Source organism: Alligator sinensis, unplaced genomic scaffold (assembly GCF_000455745.1).
Source record: "Alligator sinensis unplaced genomic scaffold, ASM45574v1 scaffold249_1, whole genome shotgun sequence".
Taxonomy (NCBI): Eukaryota; Metazoa; Chordata; order Crocodylia; family Alligatoridae; genus Alligator; species Alligator sinensis.
The window spans coordinates 135,474-149,237 of NW_005842593.1; the positions used below are offsets into that span (position 1 = coordinate 135,474).

At 44.9% G+C, this 13,764-nt stretch overlaps 1 protein-coding gene and 1 long non-coding RNA gene across 6 annotated transcripts in view; one reads left to right on the forward strand and one right to left on the reverse strand.

Moving 5' to 3' along the window:
- The first annotated feature begins 64 nt into the window (after window positions 1-64).
- On the forward strand, window positions 65-10,504 carry LOC102383647. 2 transcript variants are annotated; one of them, XR_324874.2, is made up of 3 exons: window positions 65-253; window positions 7,823-8,379; window positions 10,368-10,504. It is a non-coding gene; the product is annotated as an uncharacterized LOC102383647 (long non-coding RNA). The 2 variants fall into 2 exon arrangements; XR_003096085.1 differs by having other exon boundaries at window positions 7,823-8,438; window positions 10,368-10,498.
- Window positions 9,313-13,764, reverse strand: part of NFS1 (NFS1, cysteine desulfurase) — a 32,720-nt gene continuing 28,268 nt past the window's right edge. For 3 of the 4 annotated variants that reach the window (XM_025214655.1, XM_025214654.1, XM_006032913.2), the window contains exons 11-13: window positions 11,993-12,076; window positions 11,780-11,869; window positions 9,313-11,246 (exon numbers count right to left, since the gene is read on the reverse strand). In XM_025214655.1, coding sequence (XP_025070440.1) covers window positions 11,183-11,246; window positions 11,780-11,869; window positions 11,993-12,076 — 238 coding nt within the window. In that variant the 3' untranslated portion in view covers window positions 9,313-11,182. The remainder of the gene's footprint in view (window positions 11,247-11,779; window positions 11,870-11,992; window positions 12,077-13,764) is intronic. The other variant, XM_025214656.1, reaches the window with a different exon arrangement.

Sequence of the window (13,764 nt, forward strand, 5' to 3'; positions counted from 1 at the left end):
GCGGCGCGCGCCTCCTGGGCGGGGCCAGTAGGTGACGTTGCTCGCCCCGCCCCGCCCCGGTGGGTGCCCGCAGGCGCACGGTAACGCGCCGCAGTGCTAGTGTCTGGCTGCAGGGGGGATCCAGGTCGCGCTACCTGTCTGGCCGCTGCCGCCTCCATCTTCGTCACGCCCCACAGGCTGGGAAGCGGCGGCCTGGAGCTGCCTCCCTACAAGGCTTCTCGGCTCCGGGTCGTCACCCCTCCGCACTCTGACGGTACTAGCGGTTCGGGCGGGCTTGGGGCCTCCACCTCTCTGGTTTCCGGGCTGAGCTCCGTGCCTTCCCGCCTTCGCCCGCGTTCCTGGGCTTGCATGTCTGTGTTGAGCCTGCCTGATGCCTCACTGGCAGCCTTAGCCCTCTAACCTGCAAAATCTAGTAGACTTCATAAGCAAAAGCACCTGAAAGCCCTTTCTCTGCCTCCAGGTAAAGTACCGCTAGGCATCACAGTTAGGAATTGTTTAATGTGAAGTGCATTTGGTACACACATACGTAAAGTCAAATCCAGTGCTGGATTATGACATGCTGAGGCCCTAAACTATGACCAGTTTAAGAGGCCCCATATGATTAAAATAACCCAACGTTTGTATATATTTTTTGTCATATTAGAATGAAAATGTCCATATTTAGGGAGTCATTTTCCCATATCTCCTTTATTTACCAGCTGATTATTACAAAACTTGATATTGAGTCAGGGTTTTTTTTTCTTATTTAGAGGCCTCTCATAGTGTGAGGCCCTAAACTGTAGCTTAAGCCTAAATCTGGCACTGGTCAAACCTGCATTCATTTGAATTTTACACCATGGTGCCCTCTTCCCACTCTGCAGCCCAGAACCACTAAAAGAGCTAGCCAGGGCCTCGCAAACAAGAAGGCCCTCATAGCTGTGGCGCTCACAAGGCTGTTTCTGGGGCCTGGTACCAGCTGTCAAGCTTCTGGATCTTTACTTTCCAGGCTTCCAGAAAGATCAAGCCAGTGGTTTCACAGGTGTGCAAGATGCAGGCTGAAATTACCTTTAAGCATATGTACCACTCTAGCATCCAGATGCACCCACAGTGGCTGCCTTTATGCTTTGATGCACTTAAACATGCACTCCGGAGTCACCCAGCAGCTGCTCAACCAGTTGAAGAGCTCCTTCCTGCTATCAGTATCAGGTGTAGGCCGTCAAGAGTTATGGGAGGAGTGGATGGGCCAAATCTCCAAGAAGTAAGACGGGGATAGTTGTTCCCTTCCAATTTGGGGCTGGGAGTGCCATGGGGAACATTCATGTCAGCCAGGCAGTAGGTGGGAGTTCCTGAAGACCCTGGTGTTGTATACCTCAACTAACGCCCTAACAGTCTCGGGGGTAAGCTGTGCTCAGCGGTCAAAGACCTTTCGCAACACAATGGCGACTCATCCATTGTGGTTGATGCGTCAGTGTGCACCGGATACAAGAAGGGACTGTGGGTGCCATCAATGACCCCAATATATTTTTGGAAGCACCCCCCTCTTCTTGAACTCGTCCAATAATGGAGATTCTACAGCTATCTCTAGGCAGTCTATTCCACGGCCTCACTGTTCTAAAAGTGAAGAAGTTTTTCCTGATATCCAGTATAAGCCTACTTTGCTGCAGTTTCTAGCCAATGGTCTTCATCGTGCTGTCTGCAGCAAGAGAGAAAAGGTGTTCTCCTTCTTTATGACAGCCCTTTAAGACTGCTGTCATATCCCCTCTTAAGCACTTACTCAATTAATTCATACCGATCAAAAGTCTCAGCTGGGTTTTTTGGCCTTTTTTGTTCTCTTTTTTGCTACCTGCTGTTCAGAATGCTTTTGGAGTTCTCTGATTGGTTGTTTGAGTAACCAATCGGAGTGCTCCAGAGAGTGTTATGGACAGACAGACAGATGAACTAAGCCCTTTATTATATTAGAATGACAATCCGTATTAGCTGTCTGGTTGCAGCCTAATTTTTTGTGACAACTAAGGCAAAGCAGCTGTTGAGCAGCTCTACCTTTACATCTTCTGTTAAGAGTTTGCTCTGGTTATTTAACAGTAAACCCAGAGCTTTCTTGGTCTTTCTTTTCTGGCCAACAATTATAGAACCTCTTCTTATTGTCTTTAACTTCCATCAACAGGTAAAGCTCGCTTTTTACCTTTGCCTTATTGATTTTGTCCCTTTTGTCTCTTGCTACTTCCCTGTGTGCTGCTTATTCTTCCATTGTCTGTATACTTTCCTTTTGCACGAGGCATTCTAGAAGCTCCTTATCTAGCTACATTAGTCTCTTGCCATTCTTGTGTTTCCATTGTATTAAAATATAGCCTCAGTTTAAAATGTTAGTAGTAATAAGGATTGATATAACCAAATATATCAGATGTACGTTTTCTGTAATAGAAATATTTGCATTATATTTCTGAGAAGTTGTAAGAATGAAGCAGCTTTGCCAGTGAAAACCATAAACCAAGGTGAAAAGAAAACAGTACAGTGGAAAGTAGCATTCCAAGATAGTGAAGGAAGGAGATGAGAAATTCTCTACCAAAAATTTTAATTTTCACAAGAACATAAATACCATCTAATTGACATGTTCTAATACTACAGAGAAATTGGTCCAGTCTGGTTCCCAAAGTTTCAGTGAAACAAAGACATTTTTAATAAACCAATCATAAAATGTGTTAGAATAAGTCGTGTGTCAATATGGTATGTAAACTGGAGGAGGAAATTGTAAATACAGGAAAATTTTATTGCCAGTTTGTGTGCTGCTTCTCTCTCCTGAATCTCCCCAATTGGGATAGGTGAGAATCTGTATTGTGCAGAGGACCAGTAGCCAGGCAGACATAAGTGTTTACTAGCAAATTGCCCATCAAGATGATGGGGGGGAGCCCCCGCATCCCCCACCTGCTGCTCTGGGTTCAGCCCCTCTCAACTTCCCCCTCCCCCCTGGCCGCTCCAGGTCCAGCCCTGCTCAACTCCCCACCTCCCTGCTGCTCTGGGTCCATGCCCAATCAACTCTCGCCCCCACCACTCGGGGTCCAGCCCCGCCCCGCAGCTGCTCTGGGTCTGGCCCTGCTCTACCCACCCTCACCACCACTCCAGCTCTGGCCACGCTCAATTCTTCCCCTCCCCTGGCCACTCCAGGCCCAACCCCACTCTACCCCTGCCTCCTCCGCTGCTCCGGGTCTGGGCCCACTCTACCCACCAGTCCAGCTCTGACCCCGCTCCATCCTCCCTCCCTCTCTGCCTGCCACCTTCCCCTCCCTGCTGGCTGTTCTGGGGGGTGGTGTGGCGGGGAGGAGGGGGAGGTGCTGCCACCATGATTCTCCCTCTTCACCCTCAGGCAGCGAGGGAAGTGCTGCTGCTCAGGTGGCTGGGGTGTGTTCACTGCCGCCACAAACTTCCCCGGCAACTTGGGCATGAGCAGCCAATCACTGCCCGCCCTCTCAGCAGCGCATGCGCAGTTGCCCAAAAGTGTTACAGACAGACATACACACAGACTAAGCCTTTTATTTTACAGGTTTCTCTCGATTTATGCTGTACATGCATTCTGAGAGAACGGCGCACAGATTAAACCCATTTTACAATATAACAAATAAGGATAGGTTGCCATGGTGGTGAGGGAGGGAGGGAGTGAGGCTGGGACTAGGGAAGGGGCAGTGGGAAGGGTGCCGCTCCGGGGGCTGCACAAGGCAGCAAAGCAGAGGGAAAAGAGCGGCATTCACCCCAGCCCTGGCTGCAGCAGCCCTGGGAGCGGCTGGCACCAGCTGCCTGTAGCCACTGGGCTGCGCTTCGCTCTGCCTGTCCCCACTCACCTCTGCTCTTGGGCTGCCCAGTGCCCTGGTGCAAGCAGCTGGTGTCGGCTGCTCCCAGGGCCACTGCAGCCAGGGCTGGGGCGAGTGCTGCACCCTGCGCCGCCAAGGGCTCCACTTGTCCACACTCACCCCAGCCCATGCTGGAATGGCCCTGGGAGCAGCTGTCACCAGCTGCCTGCACCATGGCATGGTGCAGCCCAGGAGCTGGGGCGAGCCCAGGCGCAGGGGGATAGGCATGGGTGTCTGGTGCCTCGAGTCGGGGGGCACATGCCCCCTGACACCAGTCAGTGACTGGGCAGGGGGGGGTCCCCCAGTGGCCTATCTTGCTGACTGGGGAGGAGGGCAGGGAGTGGTCCCTGGTGGTCGATCCTGCTGGCTGGGGGAGAGCTGGCCGATCACATTCACCATAAAAGCAGGTGCGCCACTTCCAGAACTCCTGCGGCCACTTCCAGAAGCGGTGTGGCCACTTTTGCTGGCGGCTCCGCTTCCTGGCTGGCACTTGCGGGGGACAGGGTACTGGTGCTACCACCTGCCCCCCTGCCTGCCGGCTATACAGGGAGCACAACTGGACAGGGGGTTCACTGGCACTCAGGGGGTGTATATGTACCCCCACGCACCTGCTGTGTCAGCCCTGGGGACAGGCAGAGCATGGTGCAGTCCTGCAGCTGCAAGCAACTGGCGCCAGCCGCTCCCATGGCCACTGCAGCCGGGGCTGGGGTGAGCGGGGCCATGGCCCTTTCCCCTCCTCACACATACTTACCTGCTTGGGCGGGGGTGCATGCACGCTGATCACATAAGAGTGAATTTACCTCTCATATAACTAATTACGGGTCTAAATATGCTCATTGCATGAGTGAATTTGCATATAAAGAACCCATATAAATCAAGGGAAACTTGTATTAGAATTCTTGTGCTTTGGGGCATAAATATTAAAAGGTCAGGCTGCAGACCAAGCATTTTATAGAATCATAGAAAATTAGAGTTAGAAGGGACCTCAGGAGGTAATTTTTCTAGTCCAACCCCCTGCTCAATGCAGGACTGTCCCCAACTAGATCATCCCAGCCAAGGCTTTGTCTAGCTGGTTCTTAAAAATCTCCAGAGATGGAGATTCCACAACCCCTCTGGGTAACCTGTTTCCGTGTTTTACTCCCCTGCTAGTGAGAGAGTTTTTTCTAGTAGCTAACCTAAACTTCCCTTGCTGGAACTTGAAACCATTGTCCCTTGTTCTGTCATCTGCCATCATTGAAAACAGTCTACTCCATCCTCTTTGGAACTGCCCTTCAGGAATGGTCCTGCCTCTGTCATCAGTAGCCAACCTACCAAACACTAGTAATCTAATTAACCATCTCTCCCATTTTTGCTAGACTACAATTTTTGGACTTATGCTCAAATATGAACATATGGAGCCAGGTATATGCACTTTGCATGTTAGTCATGTGGATGCCTGCATGGCCCCACAGCACACCAAATAGGATTGTAAAACGATGTAAAAAAAAAAAAAAATACCAGCCTTGCATGAAAAAAGATTCCAGCAGGTGTGCTCCTTTTTTGGTGCAACCACATTGTAATGTCCAGGCGCTTAAACGTTTAGCCCTTATAGATGTTTTCTAATACTCTCCTCAGTTCTAAACTGACCGAAAAGTATTCTAACATCTTCATGTGATAAAAGTATCAGTTTTCAAGTCAATAGAGTCAGAAAATGGAACAATTTATTGAACACTTCTTTTACCTCTTCTGCATGACCAACAGCTTTATCATTTCTATCTACAAATGGATCCTTGCTAGGATTTTTGTTGTCTTTAGGGTTCCTGAAAAATTATGGAGCATGGGAAACCGATAACTTCCATCAATTCAAAATTGCTCTTAGTTTCTGAAATACCCTTGTATTCCTGCCTTTTCTGAGCCAGGATGGGCTTTTGTCCAAGGTTGTCCTTTTACTTGATTGTAGAATAATGATTTTTTTGAACACCCAGCAAGTTCACTTGCAAAAGGTATCAATTTGTATTCATAGTTTTCGGATTAAGTTCTTCCTCTCAGTCAGTTTCACTCATTACTTGCTTCAGACTAGGGAAATTAACACTTATGATGCACTGGGTATACATGTTATTAGTATGCATTGTTAGTTTGAATTGTCTTGTTTGTCCACATTACATCAAATCATGATCACTGCTTCCTATATAATCTCTAAGTACCAGTTCAGTAATTATTATTATTATTATTTTTATCAGTCACAGTGACATCCCAAATAGTTATCTTCTGTTGGATACAAATCTTTTCTGCCAGTTTGTTTATGTTTAGAAACCCAAATGATGATTACAGTCTGTAGATGACCTTCAATAATGCCTTGCCCAACCAAAATCCATATAAAAGTACTTCTTTCCAATCACTACAAACTGGTGTTTGAGAACCTCATGCTGTTCTCTGATTTGATTCACTGATCTTTAACAGACCCTAATCTATATCTTTTCTTGGGGTTTGTTAGTACATTAATCCATGTGCTCTCGTGATCTGGTGCTTCTGAGTTACTGATAACTCTAAAACAGGCAATAGTGTCTAATGGAGAATGCCATTCACCGCTTGCACCAAATTTCATCCTTCCGGTATGACCAATTATAGTAACATTACAATTACATTACTTTACTTTTCCTTGCATCCTTTTTCACATGGGTTCATTTTTTTTCCTTAGACACCAAGACTTAGTTTGCATTTTCTTTTGACCTCCCCAACACCTTACATTGTTAAATGTAATGCCCACACGGTTGCTCCATACAGTTTACAACTGAGATTAATGGCCCCTCATTTATCTGTGAAATATAGTGTCCCATTTGTAAAGCTCTCCCCACCCCCACCAGGTAGGCTGTAGCCCAGTTGCCACAGAGTCTGCAGCCCATGGTTCACTTCCAGTATTTTCTGCTCTAACTTCTCTTGTCAACATGACTGGAAGTATACCCCCAAGATTTTTTCATTTTGTAAAGATTGGCATGCATTTTCATTATTGGACACTGAAATGGATATCCATAGAAGAAATGCCCAAATCTTGATACTTTAGGGCATGGACTGCTACAATATTTGAAGCTCTCCAAGTACCATTAAACGGCTCCGGCAAGTGAGAGTGGAGACGTATGCAGTGAATTAAATAGAATTAAATAGTTCAAATACAGCCATTGCACTTCAAAGATGACCCCCATCCTCCCAGAAGAAACATGAACAATTTTGAATTGCTTCATGTTATTTTTGCAAAGCAGTAGGAATTGGGTCTTCTGGCACCCCACAGTGCTTTGCTTCCACCCCCACCCCCCGCAGTGCTCTGAGGACGTGCCTTCATTACCTACTACACTGAACTCCTGGGTCATAGGACCTGTCTGGCTTATGATCTCTACTATTTATTGGCAGGCACAGAGGCATCCTCATTTTGCTGGAGGCAAACTGGGGGACTCTCCTGCCCAGAACAGTGGAACAGTGTCGAGGGCCCATTTTGAACATGTCAACAGCAGCTGTGCGCACAATGTTAGTGCCACTGTCTTCATAGATGCAGCAGAAGTTGTCTACTAACTGGAAGCAGACTGATGTGAGGGACCTCTTTGTCATCTGGGGTGAAGGGGACACCTAACACTCACTCCAGATAAGCCACCATACCTATGCCATCTATGAATGTGTTACTTCCAAAATGGCTGCTTGGGGGTGCAACCAAGATTGGCACCAGTGCTTTGACAAGGCCAAAAAGTGCTAAAAGCACAGTATAAGAAGGCCCAAGATGTCAATCCAGTCTCAGATGCTCAGAGGGTGACTTGCACATATGATTGAGGAGCTATCACAGATTCTGGCAGGGAATTAATGAAACCTTGCTTCACCAGCAACTCTAGGGTTAACTCTAAGGCCATCAAGGACTCAGAGGGGTCTGACTAGGAAGATACTCCAGTTCCTGCCCCCTTCCCTGGCTGCCACCCACCACGACTGAGAAGCAGGTACAGGATAGACTGGATAACTTTTTTTCATTTCCTTCTTTTCAGGTGCACCACTCTGGAGGCTTATTATCCCTCTCCATATAAGATGACACTGATATCGACTAAGGGGCATGTACATTCAGAACAGGTTTACTCTTAAGTTTTCATCCAAAATTTTGAATATCCAAAACAGACCTGAAGAATAAGTAACAACCAATTTTATATACTGTTTTTCTCCAAATACGTAACTGCCACCAAACTGTGGAGAAGAGAGAAAAACCTGCCCAAACCCACAGCAGCTGGAGACCCACCTGCCTGATGCACCAGAACCAGCAACACCAGGAGGAAAAAGGATGCCGCAGGAACTACATTTTATCAGCAGCTATTCAGTCTGGATCAGACTGCCCCGCAGCTGCACGGGTATTTCTGGCCTGCCATGTAGACTGGAGGGAGTGCAAGGACAGGCTGGGAGAGAGCGCCCAGATGCAGGAAAACCCGGAGGCTGAAGGACAGGTTCCAGAGGATGGGGAGCTGGCTGCTTGCCAATGTAAGAGCTCAGAGGGACTCTAGAAAGCCAGGAGACACCGGCGCTGAGCCTGCAGCAGGAAAAGCGGCAGAAGCTGGTAGGAAGCCTTGCTGGGGACAAGCCGGCGACAGGAGAGGCGGCCATACTTAGTTTAAGGTTCTGGTTTGTTTTTTATTTTTTTCCTGTTTCGTGGGGTTGACCAGAGGGCAGCCGGCCAGGCTAGACCTCAACCTCGAGACCAAGAAGGGGAGGAACCAGTGACAGGCCAAGGAAAAGGGGAGAGATATGGGGTGGATGCCATGCTCCCATACCCAGGCCCACATAGTGAGTTAGGGCTGAGAAAAGGCCCATATCCAGAGGTGCTCAGACCTGGCTGACAGGCGCCAAGCCAGCATGGAAGCGCCCAGGGCTGGGGGACCTTCACACTACAGTGAGGCGAACCCAGCCAGGGGTTTTTGTTTTTTTTACTTACTTTTTTGTTCCAGAGAGAACAGGGCCCTGCGAAAAGGGGAGAGCCTCTATAGCCCTCTGGGTCTGAGTGTGCTGCAGCAGAAAGATGCCACCTGTAGGCTGCAGGGCCCAAGGCACTGAAAGGACTTACCTGAATTCAAGTTGAATGTCCTGTGTCTTCTGTAGTTCTTTTTACATTCATGACACTTTGACAAGGGACTGTTCAGGCCCAGGTACCCATCATACAGGGGAGACAGTCTCAAAGCAACCATGAGCCAGTAAGTCCCCTGGTCAGATCCAAGTGGCGCATGAATGCAGTGTAGGGGAGGTAGGAGCCCCAGAAGAAGGATCTGATGCTAGGAGAAGGATCCTAGACAAGTTGTGGTGGAACTGAACACTTCCCGATGAAAGTATCAGCCAACGTCAAGTCATGGCAGGCGAGAATAGGGTAATTGGGTGGTGGGGCTAGATCAAATGTACTCGCATCCCCAGAGCCCAGTCCAGTTGGGCATAGGGTTGCCAGGCCCTGCGGCCCTATCCTGAGCTGCGCTGACACAGACTGAAAATTATCAAATTTAAGTCTTATATATAAGATTTATAATTTAGGGAGCAAAACAGAACAATTTAACAGAAATATTTTTTTTAAACAGGCTTGCAAAGTATTATTACATGGTTACTTCAGAAACTGTATGCAAGTTACAGATACAAGCTACATATTACAATTACTTTGAAAACTAGATACACAACTGAAAATCTTTAAATGCTTACGATGATGCATTACAAATTGCCATCACTACAATATTAGAACTACTAAAGGCAGTAACGACTTCAAATGAAAAATGACCCAGCAATATCTGCACCCACTATGAAGGGCTAAATCTATCACTGATGGTAAAAGTGATAAAGCCAAAGGCTATGTGATCAGATTGTGCAGGACTCTGCAATATGCCTCATCTTGCAGAGTGAGATTTAGCTTCAAGGAGACTGCTTTCATTTGTGGTGAGCATCTGAGGTAGACACAAGAGGTGTTTTTTTTACTGTCCACAACAGGAGACATGCCAGTAAGATGCCTTAGATCCAGTGCCAAGTAAAGCATTAATTTGTGGACCAGCTATTTTCTGAGAAGTAGTATGCATACACATAAGCCAGGTAATAAAAAGGCACTTCAGAACACAGCATTAAATTCCCTATCTAAATGTCTTAATGAAGTAAGGAACTAAAACAATGAAATTTAATTTGTTATCAAGATGCCCTTTAATGGACACTCTGAGCAACTGAATAGAATGGATGCCACACCTACATGTCTTCAATAAAAAGGGAGCTAAGCATCAAGAAGTCTCCATAGAGTTTCATATATCTGTACCTGCTAGCAAAATATTCAGATTTGAAAGACAAAGCTAAGAAAAAGATAATTTACCCCCATTGAAAATTAGAAAACTATTGCACATGGTCAGATTCTTAAATGGGAGGAGTAAAAGGCTCCATCGCCAAAAAGAAAACAGAAACAGCATTAGGAAATTTACAGTGAATTATAACTGGTGTCTTTTTCTTTCTTACCACTCCTGTTCAGACAAGCCATGGGATTCTACAACCCTCCAAGAAATACATTAAACATTTTTTCTCTTTACTTTCAAGAAAATAGACTTCAAGGAAAAGAAACAACTGATGGGGAGAACAAAGAGCACCGTCATACCCTAGACTGGGAAAGAGAGAAGGATGCATCTGGTTAATTCATGCTGGCCTGTATGAGGATTAGGACAAAAATAAATGTAAAGAGGTAAAACTGCAAAAGAAATCACACATTAAAAGTTAAGTGAAAAGGCAAAACCTCTAGTTAAAGGGTTCTTAACAGCGTGCAGATTAACTCTGAAGGTATAATTAACACAATGGAGCATCCACCACCATCAGAAGGCCATAAATTAAGGTTTCAATTTCCTCTAGAAGTGCTGAATAGCCTTCTGTAAAAGAATTAATTTCTGAGCAGACTGTTTATCTAAATAACACAGAAAGCAGGTGGTTGCTACTGAGGCTAATATTCCTGTTGCAGATAAGTCAAGAAAGTGGAACAAGTTTCTTGGTAATAGAATTTTGCCATAAGCAGAACAATTGCAGAAGACATATTATACCAAGAAGGAACTTCCTGATGGGAGGGATTCTTCTGTACTAAGAAATATCATGGCTAAAGGATGAAACAACACTCTTATATAAGAAAATGCAATTCCATGGACACCAGGTCAGAGTGCAACTTTCTTTGTGCGCATGTATAATGAAATGGAAGTGTCCTAACCAAATTTTACCCCCTTTTTAATTTTAGGATTTAGGCTTTAGAAAACCCCAAGCCATCAAAATGAAATTGATTTTAGAAAGTGCCACATGATTTTGCTTAGGAATGTACACAATGTACTTGACTTCACATCCATCTAGTCCAGGGTTAGAACTGAACTGCTTTCTTAGTGCTGGGTCCATTTAATGCTTTTGAGGTCAATTCCATCCTGCACCATTTCCCATAGAGGACTGTAAAGACAGAAAGAAAAAAAAAAAAAGAGAGAAAAATTAGATATGATCTGGAACACCAAGAAAATGGCATTACTGACAATAATCAACAAGCATGATTCATTTCCAAAGAGTTCACCAGGCAGATGGGAGAATTCTTTAAAAGGATAATCCTCTACTCCAAAGTCTTGTACACACCACATGCATTGCTAATTAGCTCCACTTGTGATAGTACCCTAAAAATGGTCATGTAGGTCAAATGAAAGGTCTGTCTCGGTTAGTATCCCATATCTAGCAGTGACAAGTAGTGGAGCACTTGAAGTGTTTAAAATGCAGGGTAAGTATGAACTGATCCATCTTGTCAGAGCATCCAAGTCAGCACCAATATTAGCAACAATGGGCGGCTATGTGTAAAGGGGCCACCAGATTTTAAGTACTTTGTCAAATGGATCTCATTTCTAAAACGAGGACCACACCGGCAGCACAATTTGAGGAAACCCAAACGAAGCCTACAGTATCCAGTGTCCTTTACACTCATTACAGAAGTGGCTCACCTCATCTCCCTCAGTCTTTTGACATGCTGTATGCATTTCTGTACAGTGTAGTCTACTTCTTCTTCTGTAGTGAAACGACCAATGCCAAATCTAAAACAAAAATATGACCTGTGATAACATAGTGAGCGCATGTGGGATAAGAGAAACAAATCCTGTTTTTAGTCTAAGAAAGGGAACAGACTTTGGAAGAGTCCAAAGTTTCATGGTACTTACCTTATGGAGGAGTGAGCCAAGTCTTCGTCAGTACCAATCGCTCGTAAAACATAGGATGGCTCCAGAGAGGCAGACGTGCAAGCACTAACCAAATTATAATTTTACATTTTACTTTCAATTTAGGATGTGTATGTGAAAATGAAAAAAGTAACATTCCATACTACATCAATACTCTCTAATAAAGAATATTTTCCCTTTAGACTCTTAGGTTTCCATGACTTATCACAAAATTACATCAAGACCCTGGCCCAAACAGCCAGTTAAAGCAAGGAGCCGGGATGAGAAAATGAACAGGAATTGTTGCAAGGTTGGGGAATTCCAGGAGCAGCAACAGAAAAAGAAGGAACAGCAGAAGGCAGACAAGTTTAATAAGGTTAAAGTGTGAGGAAAGGAAGAGGACAGTTAAAAAAAAAAAAAAAAAAAAAAAAAAAAAAAAGAAATCAGGTTGGTTCAAATACAACCAGCAGCAGGGCTTCCTTCCTTTTTATATTCTTGTCACAAGGTATTTAGCAGAATTTGTGGAAATCTGACATGGCTATGCTGTAAGTACTTTGCTCTGGCCTTGAACTTGCAACCTCTAGGCTGTCAACCATGCACCTGAGCATCCACACCACCCCAGCACCCAACAGCAAGCGGTAGATATGAAATGAAGATGTGGAGAACAGACAGAAAAAAAAAAAAAAGAAATCTTTCAGAGCAAATCAAGGTAAAAAGTGACAGAGCACCAACAGACTAATTTGTAAAACAAACTTGGCAATGGCAGCTACTACTTGACCCACAAATAGTAGCAGAATCCAAAGAGTGAGAAACATTTACGAAAAATAGGAATCCTGTGTAAGATCACCTATTTACAATTCTCGGCACTTCAAGGAACTTATATGTCAGAACTACACAAAGATGGCCAAGTACCACCACCCCAGTTTTACAGCAAGGGAATCTGAGGCACAAAAGGGATGCATTTATAAAGTTCAAACAGAAAATATTAGAACTGAAGAGGATTTTAATACAGTAAAAGTGCTCTGGCCTTTCTTTTCTTCTTAAAGAAATTAAAACAAATTAGTGGCCTTTCAAATGAGAAAAAAATGACTAGCATTAGCCATAGCAGCTTAATGATTTCCAGGATAACCAGGTGAATCATAATTCATAACCTGCATAATACAGGCTAAAATAACATCTCTCAGGGCAGGACCTCTTGGCAATATAGCATTCAATTAAGTAGATTTCAAAGGGCCTTTTCTTTCAAAATGGCTCTGCTTATAAAATGAATACCTGCACACCTCCCCTAAAAAATGTACATCTGAAAGACTGCTTTGCTCTGAAAAGCAAAGTAAAAATGGTAACTTGGTACTATTCAGGGGCTCCCTATTTGTAAGAGCTGCTGACTTCAGCAATACAGAGGCTTTACTAGTGTCAGTCTTGTGGAGCCAACACAGCTCTGGGAGTGTACTGGATTCTCATCTTGCTTATGCATCAGACATAGGAACCTGCATAGTTTGTGAAGATACCTGTCTAACCCCAACATGTTACAGTTATGCTGTTAGTTATATGAAATCCTATTGAAGCCCAGAGGTTGCACTGGTCCAACTGGGGGCACATTTGGATTGAGAATCTTTATACCAATGATGATGTACAACACAGTCAAGAAGGGCTCTTAGATTTTTAACTGAGCCTATGAGACTGACAGTTAGGAAAAACTACTTTTTTACTTGTCAACTGATCAGCAGGGATCCTGGTTTTCCCTGGTAAAAAAAAAAAAATAAATAAATAAAATA